Source organism: Scyliorhinus canicula, chromosome 3 (assembly GCF_902713615.1).
Source record: "Scyliorhinus canicula chromosome 3, sScyCan1.1, whole genome shotgun sequence".
Lineage (NCBI taxonomy): Eukaryota > Metazoa > Chordata > Chondrichthyes > Carcharhiniformes > Scyliorhinidae > Scyliorhinus > Scyliorhinus canicula.
The window spans coordinates 21,336,999-21,358,787 of NC_052148.1; the positions used below are offsets into that span (position 1 = coordinate 21,336,999).

The following is a 21,789-nucleotide window of genomic DNA, read 5'->3' on the forward strand; positions in this document are numbered from 1 at the left end:
GTAGTGCCAGTACATCTGGTCGCCATTTGTGGGGACCAGTACTAATGGACACTCAGCTGGGATCTCCTCGGTGAGTCCGATAGATGCGGCTGGCCGATCGATGCGGTGTCAGTAGAGTTGAAGTGGTTTTCTAAACACACTTAACCGAGAGAGATTGGGTCCGGCCCATTGTGGGCGGGTCTAGATAGCGACGTCTTGCGAGATCTGGTTAGATCTCGCGAGATGTAACGCCCATCGGGAATCCCATCGGGGGAGGCCTCTCTGGGGATCTACTGGCTGCGCCCGTCCCGATTCCAGCGCAATGCGGCCCGTAAATTGCGCCCGAGGGCTGTGGGTTTAAAGCAGTGGGTTCAAGCCTTACTCCATGACTTGTTGCCCACAGAAGGAGCATTCATGTAGCTGAGATCAGCCTTTAAAATTTTTCCAACACTTATCTCCATCATACTCCAAAGGGAGGGGAAAGAAAGCATACCAATATATAAACAATATAATCATTAAATGGTCGTGCACGTTTCCGACTGCAGTTTGTATGGGCAACTGCAAAATGGCTCTTTGGATATGATCCCAGAGAGATATAGAATTGCAAAATATGGTGATACATTAGAAATGTAGGAGATTTTGGGTGGGATTTTCAGACCCATCCCACAGGTGGGAATCATAGAATTTACAGTGCAGGAGGAGGCCATTCGGCCCATCGAGTCTGCCGGGCCCTTGGAAAGAGCGCCCCCACTTCAGCCCATGCCTCCACCCTACCCCGTAACCCCACCAAACCTTTTTGGTCATTAAGGGCAATTTAGCATGGCCAATCCACCTAAGCTGCACATCTTTGGACTGTGTGAGGAAACCGGAGCACCCGGAGGAAACCCACGCAGACACAGGGAGAACGTGCAGACTCCGCACAGACAGTGACCCAAGCCGGGAATCGAACCTGGGACCCTGGAGCTGTGAAGCAACTGTGCTAACCACTGTGCTATCATGCTGCCCAACATCCAGTCCTGTCGAAGTTGACCACCTGTGGCTGGTTCCCCAGCAATGGTGGTGCGGGCGAGCCAGGGAAAAGCACGTAGGCTTTGACGGGATGCCGCTGGTGGTCAGTGACAGGCTGCATAGGCCACGGGAGAACCTGCCACGGGGAGTGGGGTGGGGAAATCCCAGCCTTCCCTTGGGCTTATTGAACTTATTTCCTGCCCACCCTCCCAAAAATAACGGTCTAGTTTTAAACCTAATAGTGAGACAAACCCTTCAGAGGAGGAGGGTAAAGAGAAAAGAGAACATTACAAAAACCGTTTGACCAATTTTCAAAAGTTCATTACTGACATTCTGTTCGTAAGCACATCCTAACCACTCGCTATCATCTTGTCTTTTCACAGTTCATGCAAAATGAAGGGGACCTCAGAAAGACTCAGGAGCGATTGATTACTCTTGCACATCATGTTAATCAGGTAAGAGAAACAATGCCTTCCTTACTGGGCAGTCCAGGTGAAAGGTCAAAGTGCACACAGCACCCCACTAAGGATGGAAAGAGTAAGGGGTATGGCAAAAGATAATTAACTCAAAACAGCCAACCTTGGTGTTATAACCTGCAAGGGCCTTACAGGGTAGGGGTGCTTCACCACCCCGCGGAGCTTGCAGAATATGGGCTCCCCGATAATGGGGTGGGGGACCCTTAACAATGTTCACTTGACTTGGTATAAATAGAGTGGGCCAGCAAGGCACCGCCTAGTGAAAGCCCAGTAAGGAGCTACTGAAACTGTACACAATAGACAATTGTGAAATAAAGTAAGTTCTCTTTTTCCCGACCAACTCAGTGTGGACCTGTTCGTCCTTACAAAACCTGGGTTTTAGGGATGGCGCGGTGGCACAGTCTTTAGCACTGCTGCCTCACGGTGGCAAGGATCCGGGTTCGATCCCAGCCCTGGGTCACTGTCCATGTGGAGTTTGCACATTCCCCCCGTGTCTGCAAGGGTCTCACCCCCACAACCCAAAGATGTGCAGGGTAGGTGGATTGGCCAAGCTAAATTGCCCCTTAAATGGAAAAAAAATTACTCTAAATTTATTAAAAGAAAACTTGGGTTGCACGGTACTCCACCAGCCCCATGGTGGTGGCGGCCCTGAGAGTCTGGGGGCAATGGAGGAGACATGTGGGAGCAGAGGGAGCATCGGTCTGGCCCCCAATCTGTAATAATCACCGGTTTGCCCCAGGAAGTATGGATGGGGGGTTTCAGATATGGCGGAGAGCAGGGATTGAGAGGATGGGGGATATGTTTATCGAGGGGAGCTTTCCGAGTATGAGGGCGTTGGAGGAGAAGTTTGGGTTGGCGAGGGGAAACAAATTCAGGTACCTGCAGGTGTGGGACTTCCTACGTAAACAGGTGGCAACCTTCCCGCTCCTACCACTAAGGAGGATTCAGGACAGGATGGTTTCCAGAGGGTGGATAGGAGAAGCGTCTCTGACATTTACAAGGAACTTATGGGGTCAGAGGAGATGCGGACCGAGGAGCTAAAGCGCAAGTGGGAGGAGGAGTTAGGAGGAGAGATAGAGGATGGTCAATGGGTGAACACGTTGAGTATAGTCAACGCGTCCGCAACATGTGCCAGGCTCAGCCTGATACAATTTAAGGTCGTTCGCCGGGCTCACATGAGGTGCCCGGATGAGCAGATTCTTTGGGGTGGAAGACAGGTTTGCAAAATGTGCGGGAGGACCAGTGAACCGTGTCCACATGTTCTGGGCATGTCCGAAGCTTAGGGGATTTTGGCAGGGGTTTGCAGATGTCATGTCCATGGTGTTAAAAACAAGGGTGGCGCTGAGTCCAGAGGTGGTGATTTTCGGGGTGACGGAAGACACAGGAATCCAGGAGGAGAAAGAGGCAGATGTTCTGGCCTTTGCTTCCCTGATAGCCCGGTGACGGATACTATTAGCTTGGAGGGACTCAAAGCTCCCGAAGTCGGAGACCTGGCTATCGGACATGGCTAGATTAGGTCAATATTAGGGTTCGTCCGGAGGTGGCAACTGTTCGTCAGCAGAAGGGGTGGTGCGGTTAGTTTAGCTTAGAGTAGGGGGTTAATAAAGGTGGGACCCGTAAGGGAGGGAGACGGCTTTTGCACTATGTTTATAGTTTAATGCACATTGTTTATTTTGCTGTTGCTATAATACCAAAAATACCTCAATAAAATGTTTATTAAAAAAAAACTTGGGTTTTAAAAGATTTTTAAAAGAGGAAGAGAGGAGCAATTGTTTTATGGAGTTGAGGGCCTGGGTTTGTGTAGGAGACTGTCCTGGGTTTTGATTTCACTGCCTTGAATGTAAGGTGAATGTTGGGTTCCCGAGAGCGAGCAGAGAGAAAAGTTATCCGGGCATTAAGAACCAAGCCATGCAAACTTTTTTACATTTTCCATAAACACTTATTTTCATTGCAAAAAAACAGTGCAATCCTTCACGGAGTTGGGAAGAACATATCTACAGCGATAGGGCAATCGACCAAGAGTGCAGTCAAGCACATTTCACAATCTCATGTCTCCTGCTCAGAATCATGCTAAGTGCTGCCTCACTTTCTGTAATTACCAAGTGCTACCACTGTAGGTCACTAGGCACTTAAAGTTTCGCACAACAATCTTCCATTCAATAAAACCATGGCAACCGGTTGCCTCTGTAATTTGCGCTGTGAAAAAATCCTCAATGAGCCTTCCCTTTCCGCAAAGACAATAAAGTTTTTGATCACAGGATGCGAGTGTCTCTAACAAAGGAATTTTGTCTCCAGAATGTATTGCCCAACCCAGTTAAGGTGTGGGTGGACCTTCATCTTGAACTGCTGGAGTCCTTGTAGTGATGGGGCCTTTCACGGTGGTGCTTGAGAGCAATACTATCCATAACTATTTGGATTTAGATAGCGCACTTGTCAGTGAAAACACCACGGGACTGAAATGGAGAGTTCAGTGAAGGAAGTAGAGTTTGAAAACATAGAACATAGAACATAGAACAGTACAGCACAGAACAGGCCCTTCAGCCCTCGATGTTGTGCCGAACAACGATCGCCCTACTCAAACCCACGTATCCACCCTATACCCGTAACCCAAACAACCCCCCTTAACCTTACTTTTTTTAGGACACTAAGGGCAATTTATCATGGCCAATCCACCTAACCTGCACATCTTTGGACTGTGGGAGGAAACCGGAGCACCCGGAGGAAACCCACGCACACACGGGGAGGAAGTGCAGACTCCGCACAGACAGTGACCCAGCCGGGAACCGAACCTGGGACCCTGGAGCTGTGAAGCATTTATGCTAACCACCATGCTACCGTGCTGCCCGTGCTTCCAAACGAGTGGAAGAGTGAGGGGGCGTGATGGAGGAATGGGCACGGCCGCGACATTGATGATGTGATGAAGGGGAGTCGCGACGGAAAGCCTGAGTGAGAATTTCTCAGGGGGATTTGCAGGTTTTAAGCCCACTGTTGGAATTCTGTCTTTTTCAGATCTACCACAAGGAGTTAAATATCCAGATTTTTCTTGTTGGCATAGAAATCTGGACAAATGAAAATAAGATTAGCTCCAGCCGGGATACCTCAAAGGCTCTGCTAAACTTTATGAAATGGAGAAGCAAAGAGCTTGTGCCAAGGAAGCATCATGATAACGCCCAGCTTATCAGGTAATTGTGGGTCTGTGCCATTGTAGAATGACCTGGCTGCTGGGTTTAGACTGGCATCGTTGGGTAGGAATCTTTACGGTCACTGGGCATGTCACAGCCCTGAAAGCACCCATTGTAATGCACAAACCGCTCCCAAAGTCAGCAAAGTATTACCCACGCTCTTCAATTACACAGGGCAGAATTCCCTAGCCCATCTGGCAGCTGGGATCGTCAGATCTGGCCGAAAGTCAATGGATTTTTGGCCGGCTTGCCGCATTCCCCATGGCGGGTCCCACCATAGCAGTGTCGGAACATCCCAGCCATAGTATATGTGCCGCACAGAAACAATTGTTGTTTATGCTCCAAATGAGCCCCCTCCCATTCCTTTATGTCCATGTGGCCCCCTCAAACCTGCTCCACCATTCAATAAGATCGTGACTGATCATGCATAGGATTACCTAGGATACACAGTCCATGCTGGTGTTCACGCTTCATTCGAGCATTCACCCATCTAAATCCGTCACCTTACCCCTAAATTCCCTTCACCCTCATGTACGGTAGCATTGTGGATAGCACAATCACTTCACAGCTCCAGGGTCCCAGGTTCGATTCCGGCTTGGGTCACTGTCTGTGCGGAGTCTGCACATCCTCCCTGTGTGTGCGTGGGTTTCCTCCGGGTGCTCCGGTTTCCTCCCACAGTCCAAAGATGTGCAGGTTAGGTGGATTAGCCATGTAAATTGCCCTTAGCGTCCAAAATTGCCCTTAGTGTTGGGTGGGGTTACTGGGTTATGGGGATAGGGTGGAAGTGTTGACCTTGGGTAGGGTGCTCTTTCCAAGAGCCGGTGCAGACTCGATGGGCTGAATGGCCTCCTCCTGCACTGTAAATTCTATGATTCTATATACGTATCCAGCTTCCCCTTAAATGCACCTATACTCCCTGTTGGTAACAAGTTTCACATTCTTGCCACTCTTTGGATAAAGAGGTTTCTTTTGAATTCCCGACTGGATTTCTTGGTAACCATCTTACATTGCTGGCATCCAGAAATGCCCTTCCCCACATTCTCTTTGATCTCGTAACTCCACTTTTTTACCCCATCCCCATATCCCTTGGTTCTCTTCAGCTCCCACAGACCTCGATAATTTCCCTCACTTAACACCTTTCTCTCCATCTCCTCAAGTTACTGTGGGAGAGCAGTGCAGGGGAATGCATGTCAATCTCCATTACCATGCTTTTTGAATTGAGATGGTAATAAATGTTGTGGGATGTTTTTGGGCTCTACAGTGATGTACCACTGAGGGGAGCTGTTGCTTTACATTTTCTACAGTATTAAGACAGGCTGGTCGCAGTAGATCTGTGTCCTCAGTCTTGTGGTTGCTGACCAAATGAAAAGTATTTGGAGATATTAACATTTCCAACGCTATTTAAAGGGGGGTGTCTTGCTGCCAATACTGCTTTATATCAAACTTTGTTTGCCTTTTCACTAAACAACTCTCCCCTTTATTTATTTTTCCTCCAGTGGTGTGCCTTTTCGAATGTCGCTAGGGGAAGCATACCTGAATGCTATGTGCTCAAAGGAGAGGAGCGGAGGAGTTGTCCAGGTATTTTGCACAGGAAGATCTTTTGGATGAAGTTTTGTGCATGTTGAGGTGAATGTGGGCGAATGAAGCACCTTGTATCAGCATTAAGGTCCGATATAGAACAGGCGTGATCATTGTCTGAGACACCGAATCCAGGGACCATTTATATTGAGACTTTTCCACACAGCGAGTGGTTGGAGTCTGGAATGCACTGCCTGGAAGTGTGGTGGAGGCTGGTTCAACCGAGATATTCAAGAGAGCATTAGGTTATTACCTGGATAGAAACAATGTGCACGGGTAAGGGGAAAAGGCAGGGAAACGGCACTAAATCATGCTGCTCGTTTAGAGAGCTGGTGCAAACACATTAGGCCTAATGGCTTCCTTCTAAGCTGTAACAATTCTGGAATTCATGGATATAATACAGTGTGCATCAGAACAAATCGGGTAAAGTGTAGACCTGATACAACCTGAATCAGACAAAGGAGGAGATCTTCCGGCTGTTCACGCCGGTGGAATTTTTCGGTCCCGCTGATGGCGAATCCCCGCCGCGGATTTCCCAACAGCGTGGGGTGGATTCAATGGGAATCCCATTGACAGCGCCGGGACCAGAGGATCCCGCTGGCGGCCAATGGTGGGCTGCCTCCTGCCGCCAAGAAACACACAGCTGTGGGGGGGCCAGAGAATCATACCCAAAGTGTGGATCGATAAAATGTGGATCAGGTACAATCAGAATCATATAAAGTCGGCATCAGATGTGAGCGTGAATCAGCTAATGTGTAAAATAGATATAACATGGATCAGATAATGTGAGCTATAGCATGCGTCAGATAAAACATTGACGAAGATGGTACATAGTAGCTACAGATGTATCGCAAGTTAGAGCATATAGATGGCAGCTCACCATCACTGAATGAAAGGCAATTAGGGATGGGCAAAAATAATAACCTTTGCCAGCAATGCTTACGTCCCAAGAATGAATCCAAAGGTCAGTTGTAGCAGAAGTTAAATATACTAGGATCAGAAATAGCACAGCTCAATTATTACGATGGTTAGATATAGAATTGTATTAAGCATGGGTCAGATGCAGCTGCAGCTCTCTTAGCTTCCCCCTTTCCAAACACTAACATTACGAGAGTGTGACAATTCTCGCAGCTGTTAATCTCGTGATTCCTCTCACTATAGGATTGCCAAATCGAGCAGAATTACAACCAGTTCTGTGCCAAATGTATATTCCCACTTGCAATTGGATTAAGACATTGAAACTCTTCTCATTTAACAGCTATCAGGGAGAAAAGAAATATGTACCATTGGTCAAGTATGGTGAAAATTAAGATCTAAAGTGATTATTGTACTGGTTAGGAGAAGGCTAAAAAGAAATTGTGGTAACGTAGTCCCTTTAAGGGGTGATTCTTCACGGGTCACGTGGTGGGCCACTGGAGCCTATGGAGATCGGAATGTGTGAATGTTAGCCATCAGGCATTTGGGCACGGACCTGGCTGTTGGTATTTGGTCAGAGTTAGCTTGGGAGTCGAAGGGCCTGGGCCTGTGGAGTAGTTGTACTGTTCTGTATATGAAGTTCTTAGTTAAATAAATCACCGCTGCGATTTGACACAGGCTCATTGCTTGCCTTGTATGACAACAGAAATACCGATTTGTCTAAACAATGAATAGTTTTAAACAGGTACTTCGAGTGTTTCCTCTGCGAGTCTGTGACGAGATCAGTTTAACATTGTCAGTGAGAAATGTTCTCAAAATGTTTATTTCCACAGAGGGCTGTTGAAACACTGGGAGTTAATAAGGCAGCGTCATTGACATCTCTGAAGAGATATTTGAAATAGAGGAAGAGAGGTTGAAGGGGGGAGAGTGGGACGGTGACATTGGAAAGATAGAATCATTAACAGCACAGAAGGAGGTCATTTGGCTCTTCGATTTCATGCCGGCTCCACCCAGAGCAAGTCAGTCAGTCTCGCTCTCTCACTCAGTCCCTGTAACTCTTATTTCCTTCAAGTGTCCATCCCATTTCCTTTTGAAGTCATTGACTGTTTCTGCCTCATCCACCCTGGTGGGCAGCGAATTCCAGGCCATTACCACTCACTGTGTAAAAAGGTTCTTCTGCATTTCCCCCTGCATTTCCCACCCGATATCTTAAATCGGTATCGCGTAATCTTAATAAAGTCAATTAATGGGAAGAGCTTTTCCTTGGCGACCTTGTCCAAACCTGTCATAATTTTGTACACCTCTATTCAATCTCCCCGCAATTTCCTTTGCTCCAAGGAAAACAGCCCCTGCCTTTCCAACCTAACCTTGTTATTAAACCACCCCCCACCCCACACCCTACCCCATCCCTGGTAAACCTCAAGGTCCTTCATATCTTTCCTCAAGTGCATTGTAATCCTATCTTTGCATTTCTTGTAATCCTCCTTAGTCTGCTCCTATCTAACATGGTACTGCTCCTTTCTCTATTACTGTGCAGCGCTCTCACTCTATGCACCCCATTTCTCTTTTTTACTTCTTTATGTTGATGCCCACACTCGTCAATTTGTTTTGATTACGTGACTAAAGAGTGATTGGAATGCGTTGTTTTGTACCGTAAACCTCCAGGATTCTGTCGATGAATTCACATTGTACGTGAAGATGATATCAAGGTGGAGCTGTTGCTTTATGTGTCATGCTAATGAATGCCATTTTTTCATTGCATCTGCAGGGTACGCGGGCTAGCACCAGAGAAGTGGCGAAATATATTGCTCATGAGATAGGTCACAATCTGGGAATGCATCATGACACATCCACTTGTCAATGCCTTGTCACCTCTGGGAGGTGCTTGCTGGCGATATCAGCTATGTAAGGACAATTAACATTTATCCTCATTCTGTTCGATGAACTTTTGACGATCATTCATCAGAAATAATTAAAAATTGTTTTCTTGTAACAATTATGTACAAACCAATCTGGGTCATTTTCCGGGTCAATGGCTGATCTGCAATATCAAATAAGCAGCCTACTCGTAAACCTCTCCTGGTTTTCATTTTCGCCGCCTTCATTGAGTGCCCCGATTATCGGCTAAAGTTAAAATGACCCCCCCATCATGTGCCAAATCATGCGCTCAGGTAGTACCTTATCCATCGGCTGAGAAGCCTCAAATCACTTTGCACGGTGAGGTATCTTTTAAAGCGCAGTGGCTGTTCTTTATGTAAGTGACTGTGCCTCCACTCAGCAATAGTGAAAGTAGCTCAATTAGCAGGACCATTATTCCATTGACACATAATGTCAATATGATGAACACGATGCCCAGCACATTTGGCTTATCTCCATTTGAATGCAAAAGAAACTACTAATTGTAAAGAGCCCTGTTGTAAATGGAGGTAGGAGGACCCAGACTCTTGCAATAAAAAGGCATCATATTTATCATCACATGCGTCAAGTTGGTGTTGACGGTAGTGCTATTGATTCCTTCTCTCCCCAGGGTTATGCGTCTTAACTCTCATGAGGGAATAAGCTGAGCTGGACCAGCATGTGACTCCATTGGAAGCCCTGTAAAGCCTGTTAAGATTCCATTCCACACAGCAGACACGCCATCAGAATGTGGCTTTGCCAGCAATCTGACAGCACCGGAGCGGTTGAGGTTATTCATGAAGGTCTCGTCTTCTCAACCTTGACCCTCATCTGAGGTGTGGTGATCCTCAGGTCAAATCATCACCAGTCAGCTCTCCCCCTCAAAGGGGAAAGCAGCCTATGGCCATCTGGGACTCTGGCGACTTTACCGTTACCTATTACTGGCAGAAGTCACCTCTGCTGTAATGTGAAGTCTGAGTGGGGGAATAACACCCAATGAGAAGACTGTCATTCAAACCAAATGAACATGATCAATGGGACCCAGAGTCAAACAGTAAGAATACTTCAGCCAACAGTTTATGTAACTATGCAAGAAGAATTATACCTTAGGATCATAGAATTGTTACAGCACAGGGGGAGGCAATTCAGCCATTGAGTTCCCACCAATCGCTACAAGAGCAACACAGCCAGTGCCACTCCACTTTCCTTTTTTAAATTTGTTCATCCCTAATTGCCCTTGAGAGGACAGTTCAGAATCAACCACATTGCTGTGGGTCTGGAGTCACATGTAGGCCAGATCAGGGAAGGATGGTTGATTTCCTTCTGTAAAGGACACTAGTGAACCAGATGGGTTTTTAACGACAATTGACAATGGTTTCATGGTCATCATTCGACTTCAATTCCAGATTTTTCTTGATTTCAAATTTCACCATCTGCCGTGGTGGGATTCAAACCCTGGTTTCCAGAGAATTCCCCTGGGTTTCTGTTTTATTAGTCCAGTGACAATACAACTACGCCACTGTCTGCCCTATTTTCATATCTCTTGATTACATTAGCCCTTTTTTCGTTCCCTATTGAAAGTTTATTCCTTTGATAAGTTACTATTGGGCAGCACGGTAGCACAAGTAGCACTGTGGCTTCACAGCTGCAGGGTCCCAGGTTCGATTCCCTGCTGGGTCACTGTCTGTGCGGCGTCTGCACGTTCTCCCACTGTGTGCGTGGATTTCCTCTGGGTGCTCCGTTCCTCCCACAGTCCAAAGATGTGCAGGTTAGGTGGATTGGCCATGATAAATTGATCTTGGTGACCAAAAAAGGTTAGATGGGGTTATTGGGTTATGGGGATTAGGTGGAAGTGAGGGCTTAAGTGGGTCGGTGCAGACTCGATGGGCCGAATGGCCTCCTTCTGCACTGTATATTCTATGTTCTATTGTTATAATGTGTGGTTGATTCTCAGCTGCCCTCAGAAATGGCTTAGCAAGCCGCTCAGTTCATGGGCAGTCAGGTATGGACAACAAATGCTGGCCACCTTTCCCACAATCCCTGAAAGAGTAAAGGGGAAAAGAATTCCTTTTAACCTTCTCTGTTCTAAAGAGAAGCAGCTTGGCTTCTCCAATCTGACCAGATAACTCGAGCCCCTCACCTCTGATACCATGCTTTGAACCCCTCCAAGAATGATTGTTTAAAAAAAATTGATTGAAGCGTATTTAGTGAATGCCTCAGTTTTCCTCACGTAATTTTTTCCCCTTAGAAAATGTGCTCTCTTTTGTGCAGGTGGATGATGAATCCAATATTCAGCAATTGCAGCAAAGCATACCTCGAGCGGTTCTTGAAACATCATGACATCAGCTGTTTACTGGACCAGCCAGATGTCTCCATGGTGAGTGAGGGAATCGGTTGCTGGGGCTGGAGTTTCGAAGCCCCTAGAGGAGGGGGAGTGGGGGGGGGGGGGGGAGCAGTGACTGTGAATGGCTGTCCCCAGTTAGCCTGCATTGTCCTGCACCAGGGGCTGGTTTAGCACACTGGGCTAAATCGCTGGCTTTTGAAGCAGACCAAGGCAGGCCAGCAGCATGGTTCAATTCCCGTAACAGCCTCCCCGAACAGGCGCCAGAATGTGGCGACTAGGGGCGTTTCACAGTAACTTCATTGAAGCCTACTCGTGACAATAAGCGATTTTCATTTCATTTCACCAATCCATTCAGAAGGAGGCCAAGGCAGAGTGAAGGCCATCTGGCTATCAGCCTGCAAACAGCAGGTAGCCAAGAAAGGTTTATTTTATGGCCCAATAAGGCCCCTCTCTTGTGTCAGTTGGCAGGCAGAGCCGATGCAGAGATCAAACACAGCCAGTGAGAGGAGGTGACATTGTGGTGGCAGATCAGTGGGACAGTGCTCCAATATGCCTTTTAAACTCTCCCTTCCCCCGCAGCTGCAATTTCTAAAGGTCCCTGGTGGCGACCACAGATTGCCAGTGGCAGGGGTTGCCCCTCCGCAGTGCCACTTTGACCTGTTTGGAGATTTTACTTTTTAAACATTTTTTGAATGTGCCATAAGGTGGAGACATCATCTTTCTCCTTTGACTGCATTTGACTAATTGAGGCATACAAGATGATCAGAGGATTAGATAGGGTGGACATTGAGAGCCTTTTTCCTCGGATGGTGATGTCTAGCACGAGGGGACATAGCTTTAAATTGAGGGGAGATAGATATAGGACAGATGTCAGAGGTAGGTTCTTTACTCAGAGAGTAGTAAGGGCGTGGAATGCACTGCCTGCAACAGTAGTGGACTCGCCAACACTAAACACATTCAAATGGTCATTGGATAGGCATATGGACGATAAGAGAATAGTGTAGAGGGACTTTAGAGGGGTTTCACAGGACAGCGCAACATCGAGGGCCGAAAGGCCTGTACTGCGCTGTAATGTTCTATGTTCTATGCATTCAGCACCCTGCCACTGTGCTGGAGAGATCATAATTCAGAAATAGGAGTAGTAAGCCATTCAGTCCCTCAAACCTGCTCCGAGATGCATGGCTAACCTGATTGAGGCCTTCGCTCACTTTCCTGCCTGCCCCCATAACCTTTGACTCTCTTGTAATTCAAAAATTCTGTCCAACTCAACCTGGTACGGTAGCACAGTGGATAGCACTGTAGCTTCACAGCGCCAGGGTCCCAGGTTCGATTCCCGGCTGGGTCACTGTCTGTGCGGAGTCTGCACATTCTCCCCCTGTCTGCTTGGGTTTCCTGTGGATGCTCCGGTTTCCACAAGTCCTGAAAGACGTGCTGTTAGGTAATTTGGAGATTCTGAATTCTCCCTCCGTGTACACGAGCAGGCGCCGGAATGTGGCGACTGGGGGATTTTCATGGTAACTTCATTGCAGTGTTGATGTCAGCCTACTCGTGACAATAAAGATTATTATTATAACACATTCACTGACCCTCCACTGTTTGAGAAGAATTCCAAACCCGAATGATTTTCTGAGAGAAGAAATTCCTCTTCATTTCTGTCTTAAATGGGAAACCCTTTCCTCATAAGGCAAACCCATTCATCCGGTGGCTCAGTGGTATTGTCACTGGGCTAATCATTCAAAGACCCAAGATAATGCTCTGGGATCCTGGGTTCGAATCCCACCACAGCATATGGTGAAATTTGAATTAAATAAATATCTTCCAGTATCTCCAGATCCACAGCAATGTGGTTGACTCTTAAATGGTCTCGCAAGCCGGTCATTTCACGAGCAAATCAAGAATGGGGAATAAGTACTGGCCCAGCCAGTGATACTCACATGAAGAAATTAGAAACACTCCCAGGAATCAGCCTTGTGAACCCTCTGTCACAAAAAGTCTCACCTGAAGCAAAGAATCTGAATCTTTTTTTTAAATTATCCGTTCATGGGACTTAGGCATCCCTCATTGCTGTGGATCTGGAGTCACATGTAGCCCAGACCAGGTAAGGACGGCAGATTTTCTTCCCTGAAGGACATTAGTGAACCAGATGAATTTTTACGACAATTGGCAATGGTTTCATGGTCGTTAGACTTTTAATTCCAGATTGTTATTGAATTCAGGTTTCACCATCTGCAGTGGCGGGATTTGAACCTGGGTCCCCAGAACATTACTCTGGGTCTCTGGTTTACTAGAGTGACAATGCCACTGTGCCACCACCTCCCCACTTTCCACAGTACCGTACACAGTACTTCAGGTGCTATCTCACCAGTACCCTGTACAGTCATAGCAAGACTCCCTATTTTCATACTCTACCCCCCTTGCAATAAAGGCTAACATTCCAATCACATTCCTTTTTTTTTATTTAGAGTACTCAATTATTTTTTTTTTCCAATTAAAGGGCAATTTAGCGTGGCCAATCCACCTAACCTGGGTTGTGGGGGAGATTGTGCAGACTCCACACGGACAGTGACCCAGGGCTAGGAATGGAACCCGGGTCCTCAGTGCCATAGTCCCAGTGCTAATCACCACGCCACATGCTGCCCTCCAATTACATTCCCAATTACTTAATGCCCTTGTATGCTGACCTTTGTGATTCATGTGCAAGGACACCGAGATCCCACGTTAACAGTATTCTATGGTCTCTTCATTTAAATAATATTCTGATTTTCTATTCCTTCCACAAAGGGCCAACCTCATATTTTCTATGCATTTACATTGTGGTCCTTGTGTTGCCCTATTATGTATTTTCCTTTTCTTTTCATGTACTAAATGATCTGTTTGAGCTGCTCGCAGAAAAATATTTTCCACTGTACCTCAGTACACATGACAGTAAACAAATCCAAATCCGTCTGCTAAGTTTTTGACCATTCCCTCAGCTTAGCTTTTATCCCTTTGCAGAATCAGCGAGCGGAATCTTACCAAATTCATTTCAAAGTGTCAGGTTCAGACTGAAATCTTGTGCAGCTCTGTAGCTGCACTGGTCAGTTTTCACTCCAGATCTTGAGTCTCTCTGCGTAAAGAAAATTAGTGCGCGGGATTGTTGCCACGGGTGGGAGGAGGGGGATGGCGCTGATAGTGGGCAGCACAGTAGCACAGTTGTTAGAATAGTTGCTTCACAGCTCCAGGATCCCAGGTTCGATTCCTGGCTTGGGTCACTGTCTGTGCAGAGTCTGCACGTTCTCCCCGTCTCTGCGTGGGTTTCCTCCGGGTGCTCCGGTTTCCTCCCACAGTCCGAAGATGCGCAGGTTAGGTAGATTGGCCATGCTAAATTGCCCTTAGTGTCCAAAAAGGTTAGGTGGGGTTACTGGGTTATAGGGATAAGATGGAGGTGTGGCTTAGGTAGGGTGCTCTTTCCAAGGGCCAGTGCAGACTCGATGGGCCAAATGGCCTTCTACTGCACTGTAAATTCTATGATTCTATGATAGAACTGGCAAGGCCAGCACCACAAAGAACGGGGCACACTGATCAGAACTGAAAATCTACTGTCCCGCCCCTTACTCCAACCATGCCGAAGTCCCCCGCCTTCCCCTGCACAATCACCAGGGGCTCACTACCCTGCCACCGTGACCCTGGAAGTATCGCCAGTATTCTCCCGCTCATTACCTGCTCCGCCTCCATTCCTGAAAGCTCCCAACTCAGTGCCCGCTAACCCCCACCCCCGTGTCTGCAGCTTTGTTCTGAATGGCCATGCCGCTCTCTCTTCCACCACACAAAGCGGAAACCCCCCCCCCCCCCCCCCGCCCATGTGGCTCCCAGAAGGCCCATCCCGGCACTGCCCCGGGGCACTGTCCCTTAGTACAGATTGGCACTGTCGGGTTGGTACTCTGCCAACCTGGATGTGCCAACCTGTGCCAAGGGGCAGTGCCAGGGCAGGTCCCTGTCCCTCCCGGGGGCTATACTTATAATTGCACCTACCGTAGGGTGGGTGGGGGTGGGAAATGCCCTCAACTGATTCACATCTTCAAATAGCTGTTGTAAATCTCGCTGATGTTGTGTCATGTCGGCGAGGTTTGAATATTCACTTAGGGGCATCACGTGGCGAAGGGTGGGTAACATTGAAATGTACTCAAAAACATTAAAATGGGGTTTCACTCTTTGTAGGCATGAACCTCTTGACAGTACCGGCAAGAGGCATGGAAAATCGGGAAATTATACTCTCTGGATTTTCCTCCCACATCAGCGATCCCACGTACAGCTAGTGCAGGCTCAAAACTGCTCCCATCGGTGGGATTTTCTGCCCTCGCCCAGCATGTTTTGCGATGGAAGAGGCGGCTTGCCATTGGCTGGTGGCGGGCTCATCCACTCCTGCTGCTGTCAACGAGTCTTCCCGTTGTTCACACGTTCCGCCGCCGGGAAACCTGTGGTAGTGGGTCACTGTCAACAGGGTCGGAATATTCCACCGGCAGGGACTGGCGGATAAATTTGACCTTTGTAACCCCCTCACAACTTCCTTTCCTACCTACCTTTGAATCATCAGCAAATGTGGCTACAATATAACTGTTACCTTCATCTAAATCACTAATATAGATCATAAATAGTTAAGGTGTCAACACTGATTGCTGTCAACCGTTTGTCAATTGTTTGTCAACCGGAATTTTAAAAAAATAAATAAATTTAGAGTACCCAATTCATTTTTTTTCCAATTAAGGGGCAATTTAGCGTGGCCAATCCACCGAGCCTGCACATCTTTGAGTTGTGGGGGAGAAACCCACACAAACACGGGGAGAATGTGCAAACTCCACACGGACAGTGACCCAGAGCTGGGATCGAACCTGGGACCTCGGCGCCGTGAGGCAATAGTGCTAACCCACTGCACCACCGTGCTGCCCCCGTCAACCTGAAAATTACCCATTTACCCCGACTCTCTTCCTCCCGTTCGCCTGTCCCCTATCCATGTTAATATATTTCCTCCAACACCATGAGATCTTATTTTTTGCAATCATCTTCTGTGTGGCAACTTATTAAATGCCTTTTGGGAATCCAAAAACACTGCACCCACTGATTCACCGTTATCCGCCCTGCTTGTTGCATCCTCAAAGAACCTCCATAAATTTTTCAAACGCGATTTCCTTTCCACAAAACTCCCTGAAAGTATTATGATTTTCTAAATGGCCTGATGCTACTGCCTTAAAAGTGGATTCTAACATGATAGATGTTAGGCTAACTGGTCGAGAGTTTCCTGCTTTCTGTCTCCATGTCTTTTGATGATATGAGGTTTTCTAGTCTGCTGGCACCTTTCCGTAATCTGGGAATTTTGCAAGATTAGAATCAACACATTCAATGTTTCTGCACCGCTATTGGAGGGCCTCTTCCTCAACCTTCCAGCTTGGAGAACCCGCCTGCTGTCCTCATTGGACGGTCAGACCACCCTCTGGCCATAATTGATGTTTTGTCTGACATCGGGGTCCCGCTCCCAGACCGAATATTCATCTGTGGAGCGTTCCATGTGCAGTTCAACGTCTCCCTGTCCAACTCCTCCATCAATGCCAGTAAAGCAATTCATGTTATTCTCATTGGCATGGAAGATTTCCCAACTACCTCTCCACCTTCTTCACAGCTGATGCCATGTTTCGGCCTAGTCCTCCCCTTTGTTATCCCTTGTTAAAGCTCAGACACTTGCACTGAATGCAGCTCTTCCTGAACATTTGCTTTCAGGAAGGCAACTTTATTGAATGGAAGCAGCAGTAGAAGCAACTGCAACCCTGGCCTAGGCAACAGATGATCCTTTTGGTCCCTTTCCAAAGTGTTTATCTTCTTTGAACCTGACTTGCGACCCTGGCGTTGCAGTTGATAGACCTGCCAAAGAGAAAACTCTATCCCCAAAACTCTATTTACCACGACCTGAGTAAAAGACCGCAATGCGTAGCCTAGCAGATCATTACGACTGGATTAAATTTGTTTCCTGAGTATCTCCAATGAGTTTTCTGCTTACCAGATTTAAAGAAAATCCTCCTCAAATTCACAAACATACTTCTCTGGATTGAATTCCATTTGCCAATGTTTTGCCCCCCTGACATTGATATCTTCCAGCACACCACTTTTCGTTCTGGGCCAAATACGATGGGCCAAATGGCCTCCTTCTGCGCCGAAATAAATCTGTGATTCTGCTTCATTTTCAACCACATTCATGCCCGCTGCACTTAAGTTTCAATCATTGATACAACCCTGCAGACCTGGAACCAACTACGGCAGCAATTTGGCCTGACCGAAATGTCAGACAAAACCCCCCATCTGCAACAAACATAGGTTCACACCAGCGCTCACTGACGCCACCTTTAAAACGTGGAACTTTGTACTGAGCCCTGTGCAACTCGACTGGAAACAGCCTTCCAGTCATAAAAACATCCACTGGCTGAAACTATTTCCTTAACTCACATATTATCTATCGCCTTTAAAGTTCAGGCACTTATCATGGTTAGAACGTTTTCTGGCATTGCTGATTTACCGGTGGCCTGAAGTCTGATATTGAAACTCTGATCTTAACATCAATCGGTCCTTGATTTACACATGTTCAAGGTCCAGAACAGGATTTGGCAAAATGAGTTACCTTCAATGGCCTCCCACCAAAGCTGCTCCAATTTCTTCTGAAATGCCGCTTTGATGTAACGGTTGATGCTCATTCTTCATTAACACAGGAGTTCACCAGGCTATGTTCTTACCCACTCTGATCCGTTGTGTTTGGGTTCTCCCTCACCAACATTCCTAGATATTTTCAGACAGTGACGGATTGGATTGGATTGGATTTGGATTTGTTTATTGTCACGTGTACCGAGGTACAGTGAAAAGTATTTTTCTGCGAGCAGCTCAACAGATCATTAAGTACATGGGAAGAAAAGGGAAGAAAAGAAAATACATAATAGGGCAACACAAGATATACAAAGTAGCTACATAAGCACTGGCATCGGATGAAGCATACAGGGTGTAGTGTTAATGAGGTCAGTCCATAAGAGGGTAATTTAGGAGTCTGGTGACAGTGGGGAAAAAGTTATTTTTGAGTCTGTTCGTACCTGTTCTCAGACTTCTGTACCTCCTGCCCGATGGAAGAAGTTGGAAGGGTGAGTAAGCCGGGTAGGAGGGATCTTTGATTATGCTGCCCGCTTTCCCCAGGCAGCGGGAGGTGTAGCTGGAGTCAATGGATGGGAGGCAGGTTCGTGATGGACTGGGCTGTATTCACGACTCTCTGAAGTCTTTTGCGGTCCTGGGCCGAGCAGTTGCCATACCAGGCTGTGATGCAGCCTGATAGGATGCTTTCTATGGTGCATCTGTAAAAGTTGTTAAGGGTCAACGTGGACATGCCGAATTTCCTTAGTTTCCTGAGAAAGTATAGGTGCTGTTGTGCTTTCTTGGTGGTAGCGTCGACCTGGGTGGACCAGGACAGAATTTTGGAGATGTGCACCCCTAGGAACTTGAAACTGCTAACCATCTCCACCTCGGTCCCATTGATGCTGACAGGGGTGTGTACAGTACTTTGCTTCCTGAAGTCGATGGCCAGCTCTTTAGTTTTGCTGGCATTGAGGGAGAGATTGTTGTCATTACACCACTCCACTAGGTTCTCTATCTCCCTCCTGTATTATGACTCGTCGTTATTCGAGATCCGGCCCATTATGGTCGTATCGTCAGCAAACTTGTAGATGGAGTTGGAACCAAGTTTTGCCATGCAGTCGTGTGTGTACAGGGAGTAGAGTAGAGGGCTAAGTATAGCGTTACGGGGCCCCGGTATTGAGGACTATTGTGGAGGAGGTGTTGTTGTTCATTCTTACTGATTGTGGTCTGTTGGTCAGAAAATCGAGGATCCAGTTGCAGAGTGGAGAGCCAAGTAAAAAAATAATAATAATCGCTTATTGTCACGAGTAGGCTTCAAATGAAGTTACTGTGAAAAGCCCCTAGTCGCCACATTCCGGCGCCTGTTCGGGGAGGCTGTTACGGGAATCAAACCGTGCTGCTGGCCTGCTTGGTCTGTTTTCAAAGCCAGCAATTTAGCGTTGTGCTAAACAGCCCCTAGGTTTTGGAGCTTTGATATGAGCTTGGCTGGGATTATGGTGTTGAAGGTGGAGCTCTAGTCAATAAATAGGAGTCTGATGTAGGAGTCCTTGTTTTCGAGATGCTCTAGGGATGAGTGTAGGGCTAGGGAAATGGCGTCTGATGTGGACCGGTTGCAACGATATGCAAATTGCACTGGATCAAGGCGTTCTGGGAGTATGGAGGTGATGCGCTTCATGATCAACCTCTCGAAGCACTTCATTACGACTGAAGTCAGGGCCACCAGACGGTAGTCATTGAGGCACGTTGCCTGGTTCTTCTTTGGTACCGGTATGATGGTGGTCTTCTTGAAGCAGGTGGGGACCTCGGAGTGGAGTAGGGATAGGTTAGAGATGTCTGTGAAAACCTCTGCCAGCTGGTCCGCCCAGGCTCTGGGTGCACGACCAGGGGTCCCGTCCGGGCCCGTCGCCTTCCGTGGGTTCACTTTCAGGAAGGCCGATCTGACTTCAGAATCTGTGATGGTGGGTTTGGGAGAATTATGGGCTGCTGGGGCACTCAACAGCGGATTGTTGGTTACCTGCTCGAACCGAGCATAGAATGCATTTGGTTGATCGGGGAGGGATGCGCTGCTGCCAGAGATACTGCTCGGCTTCGCTTTGTAGCCCGTTATGTTATTTAGTCCTTGCCACAACCTCCAAGAGTCTGTCTGTGACTGTAGCTTGGTTTGATATTCTCTCTTGGCATTTCGGATGGCTTTGCGGAGGTCGTACCTCGATTTCTTGTATATACCGGAGTAGTGAGGGTAACTGGTTTCACTGTTTTGCTTTCTCAGAATATCACAGCAGCATTAGTGAATGATGATACTTCAAACCACTACAAAATTGGTAAGTAGGTATCCTTAAGATCTTCAGTGACAGGGGGGCAGAGAATGAGAATAATCACTCTGGGGTGCAGAAGGAGGAATTGTTTCCACTTGAAGGAGGGATTGAAACCAACATAGATATAAGGATAAGGAAATCCGCAAAAGATCCAGAAGGGGGATAAAGGCTGGAGTTCTCCAGCCATTGGGATTCTCATGTCCCACTGGCAGTGCACCCCCGGGTTTCCCGGTGGGGTGGGTTGGCTTCAGTGGGAAAATCCCATTGACAAGCAGCGGGAAGAGAGAATCCCGCTGCCAGCGAATGGCACGCCGCCGAGAAACACGTGGGGGGGGGGGGGGGGGGGGGCTGCGGGAGAATCATACCCAAAGTTCTTTTTGTTCAATATGATCAGGAATGCATTGATGTAAAACAAACAGAAAAGATAGCGTACAGAATATGTTTGTTTATTTTGGCAAAACATGGAAATTATCAAAGAGTTTTTGCAGTATGGATGCTAACATCCATTTTATTTGCTTCCAATAATAGGCGCTATTGTCTCTGTGTCATTGTTCTTCATCGTTATTGCTGGATTTGCGATGGTAGGTTCCCAGAAGTCAGGCCAAGAATTCAGCACTGCAAGCATCCACCACTCTTTCGGATCTCTCCCTCAGCAATGCACTGTCGAATCACAGGGTTGCCTGCGAGATCAAGAGAATGCCTTCACATCTACTTTCCAAGGTGATGAACCATCAATCGAACACGAAACGAGTTGCTGTACAAAAGTTAGGCTTTAATAAGCTAGAGGTTAGCCCTGCGGTCGACTACAGTAAATGGACGACCGCCGGGCGTTCTGGCTATTTATACCTCGATATGGAGGCGTAGTTAACTCAGCCTCTCGACCAATTGGAGAGCCGTCACATGACTGGTCTCAACCAATCGGTCGAGAGGCACATGTCCGACCAGGGCCAATGGTAAGCCGGTGTTCTGCACCAATGGCAGACAGCTATGCAAATCATACCACCACACAAGGGAGCTAACTAAAGGTGCCCAGAAAGACATGTTCTCAGGACCAGCCCTTTATTCTTGCCGGCTTTGGCCAAGAGGATGGAATGAAGATCGGATGTCATGCAGAAGTGACACAAAGATATTTCTGCAACCATCTTCTGTATATATTTTTCCCAATAGGAAAGAATATTAAATGATGCATGCTCCTGATCTGTGACCACTGACCATTAAAACCAGCCCTTAGGTGCCTAAAGATTTGCCAGAGAGATTTCTCCATGAAGACTTTCCTGCTTTGAATCCTCCAAATAAACTGAAGAGAGGCAATCTTAAAACCCAGAATGACTGCACTGAAAACTCAACACCAACCTGTTTGGTTAACATTAGTGAAGGCGTTCAAGTGGAAACCGAGGTTATATTTCAATCTATGTTTTCTCTTTTAGTCACTGTGAAGCTTGAATAATCCCCCAAAA

General features: G+C 47.2%; 1 protein-coding gene across 1 annotated transcript in view; it reads left to right on the forward strand.

Moving 5' to 3' along the window:
- Nucleotides 1–21,177, forward strand: part of LOC119963851 (disintegrin and metalloproteinase domain-containing protein 12-like) — a 47,204-nt gene extending 26,027 nt beyond the window's left edge. Inside the window, exons 8-14 of the mRNA XM_038793205.1 lie at nucleotides 1,371–1,442; nucleotides 4,473–4,645; nucleotides 6,142–6,223; nucleotides 8,907–9,043; nucleotides 11,306–11,411; nucleotides 20,287–20,338; nucleotides 20,861–21,177. Of these exons, the coding sequence (XP_038649133.1) occupies nucleotides 1,371–1,442; nucleotides 4,473–4,645; nucleotides 6,142–6,223; nucleotides 8,907–9,043; nucleotides 11,306–11,411; nucleotides 20,287–20,338; nucleotides 20,861–21,108 (870 nt within the window). The 3' untranslated portion in view covers nucleotides 21,109–21,177. The remainder of the gene's footprint in view (nucleotides 1–1,370; nucleotides 1,443–4,472; nucleotides 4,646–6,141; nucleotides 6,224–8,906; nucleotides 9,044–11,305; nucleotides 11,412–20,286; nucleotides 20,339–20,860) is intronic.
- Nucleotides 21,178–21,789: the final 612 nt, after the last annotated feature.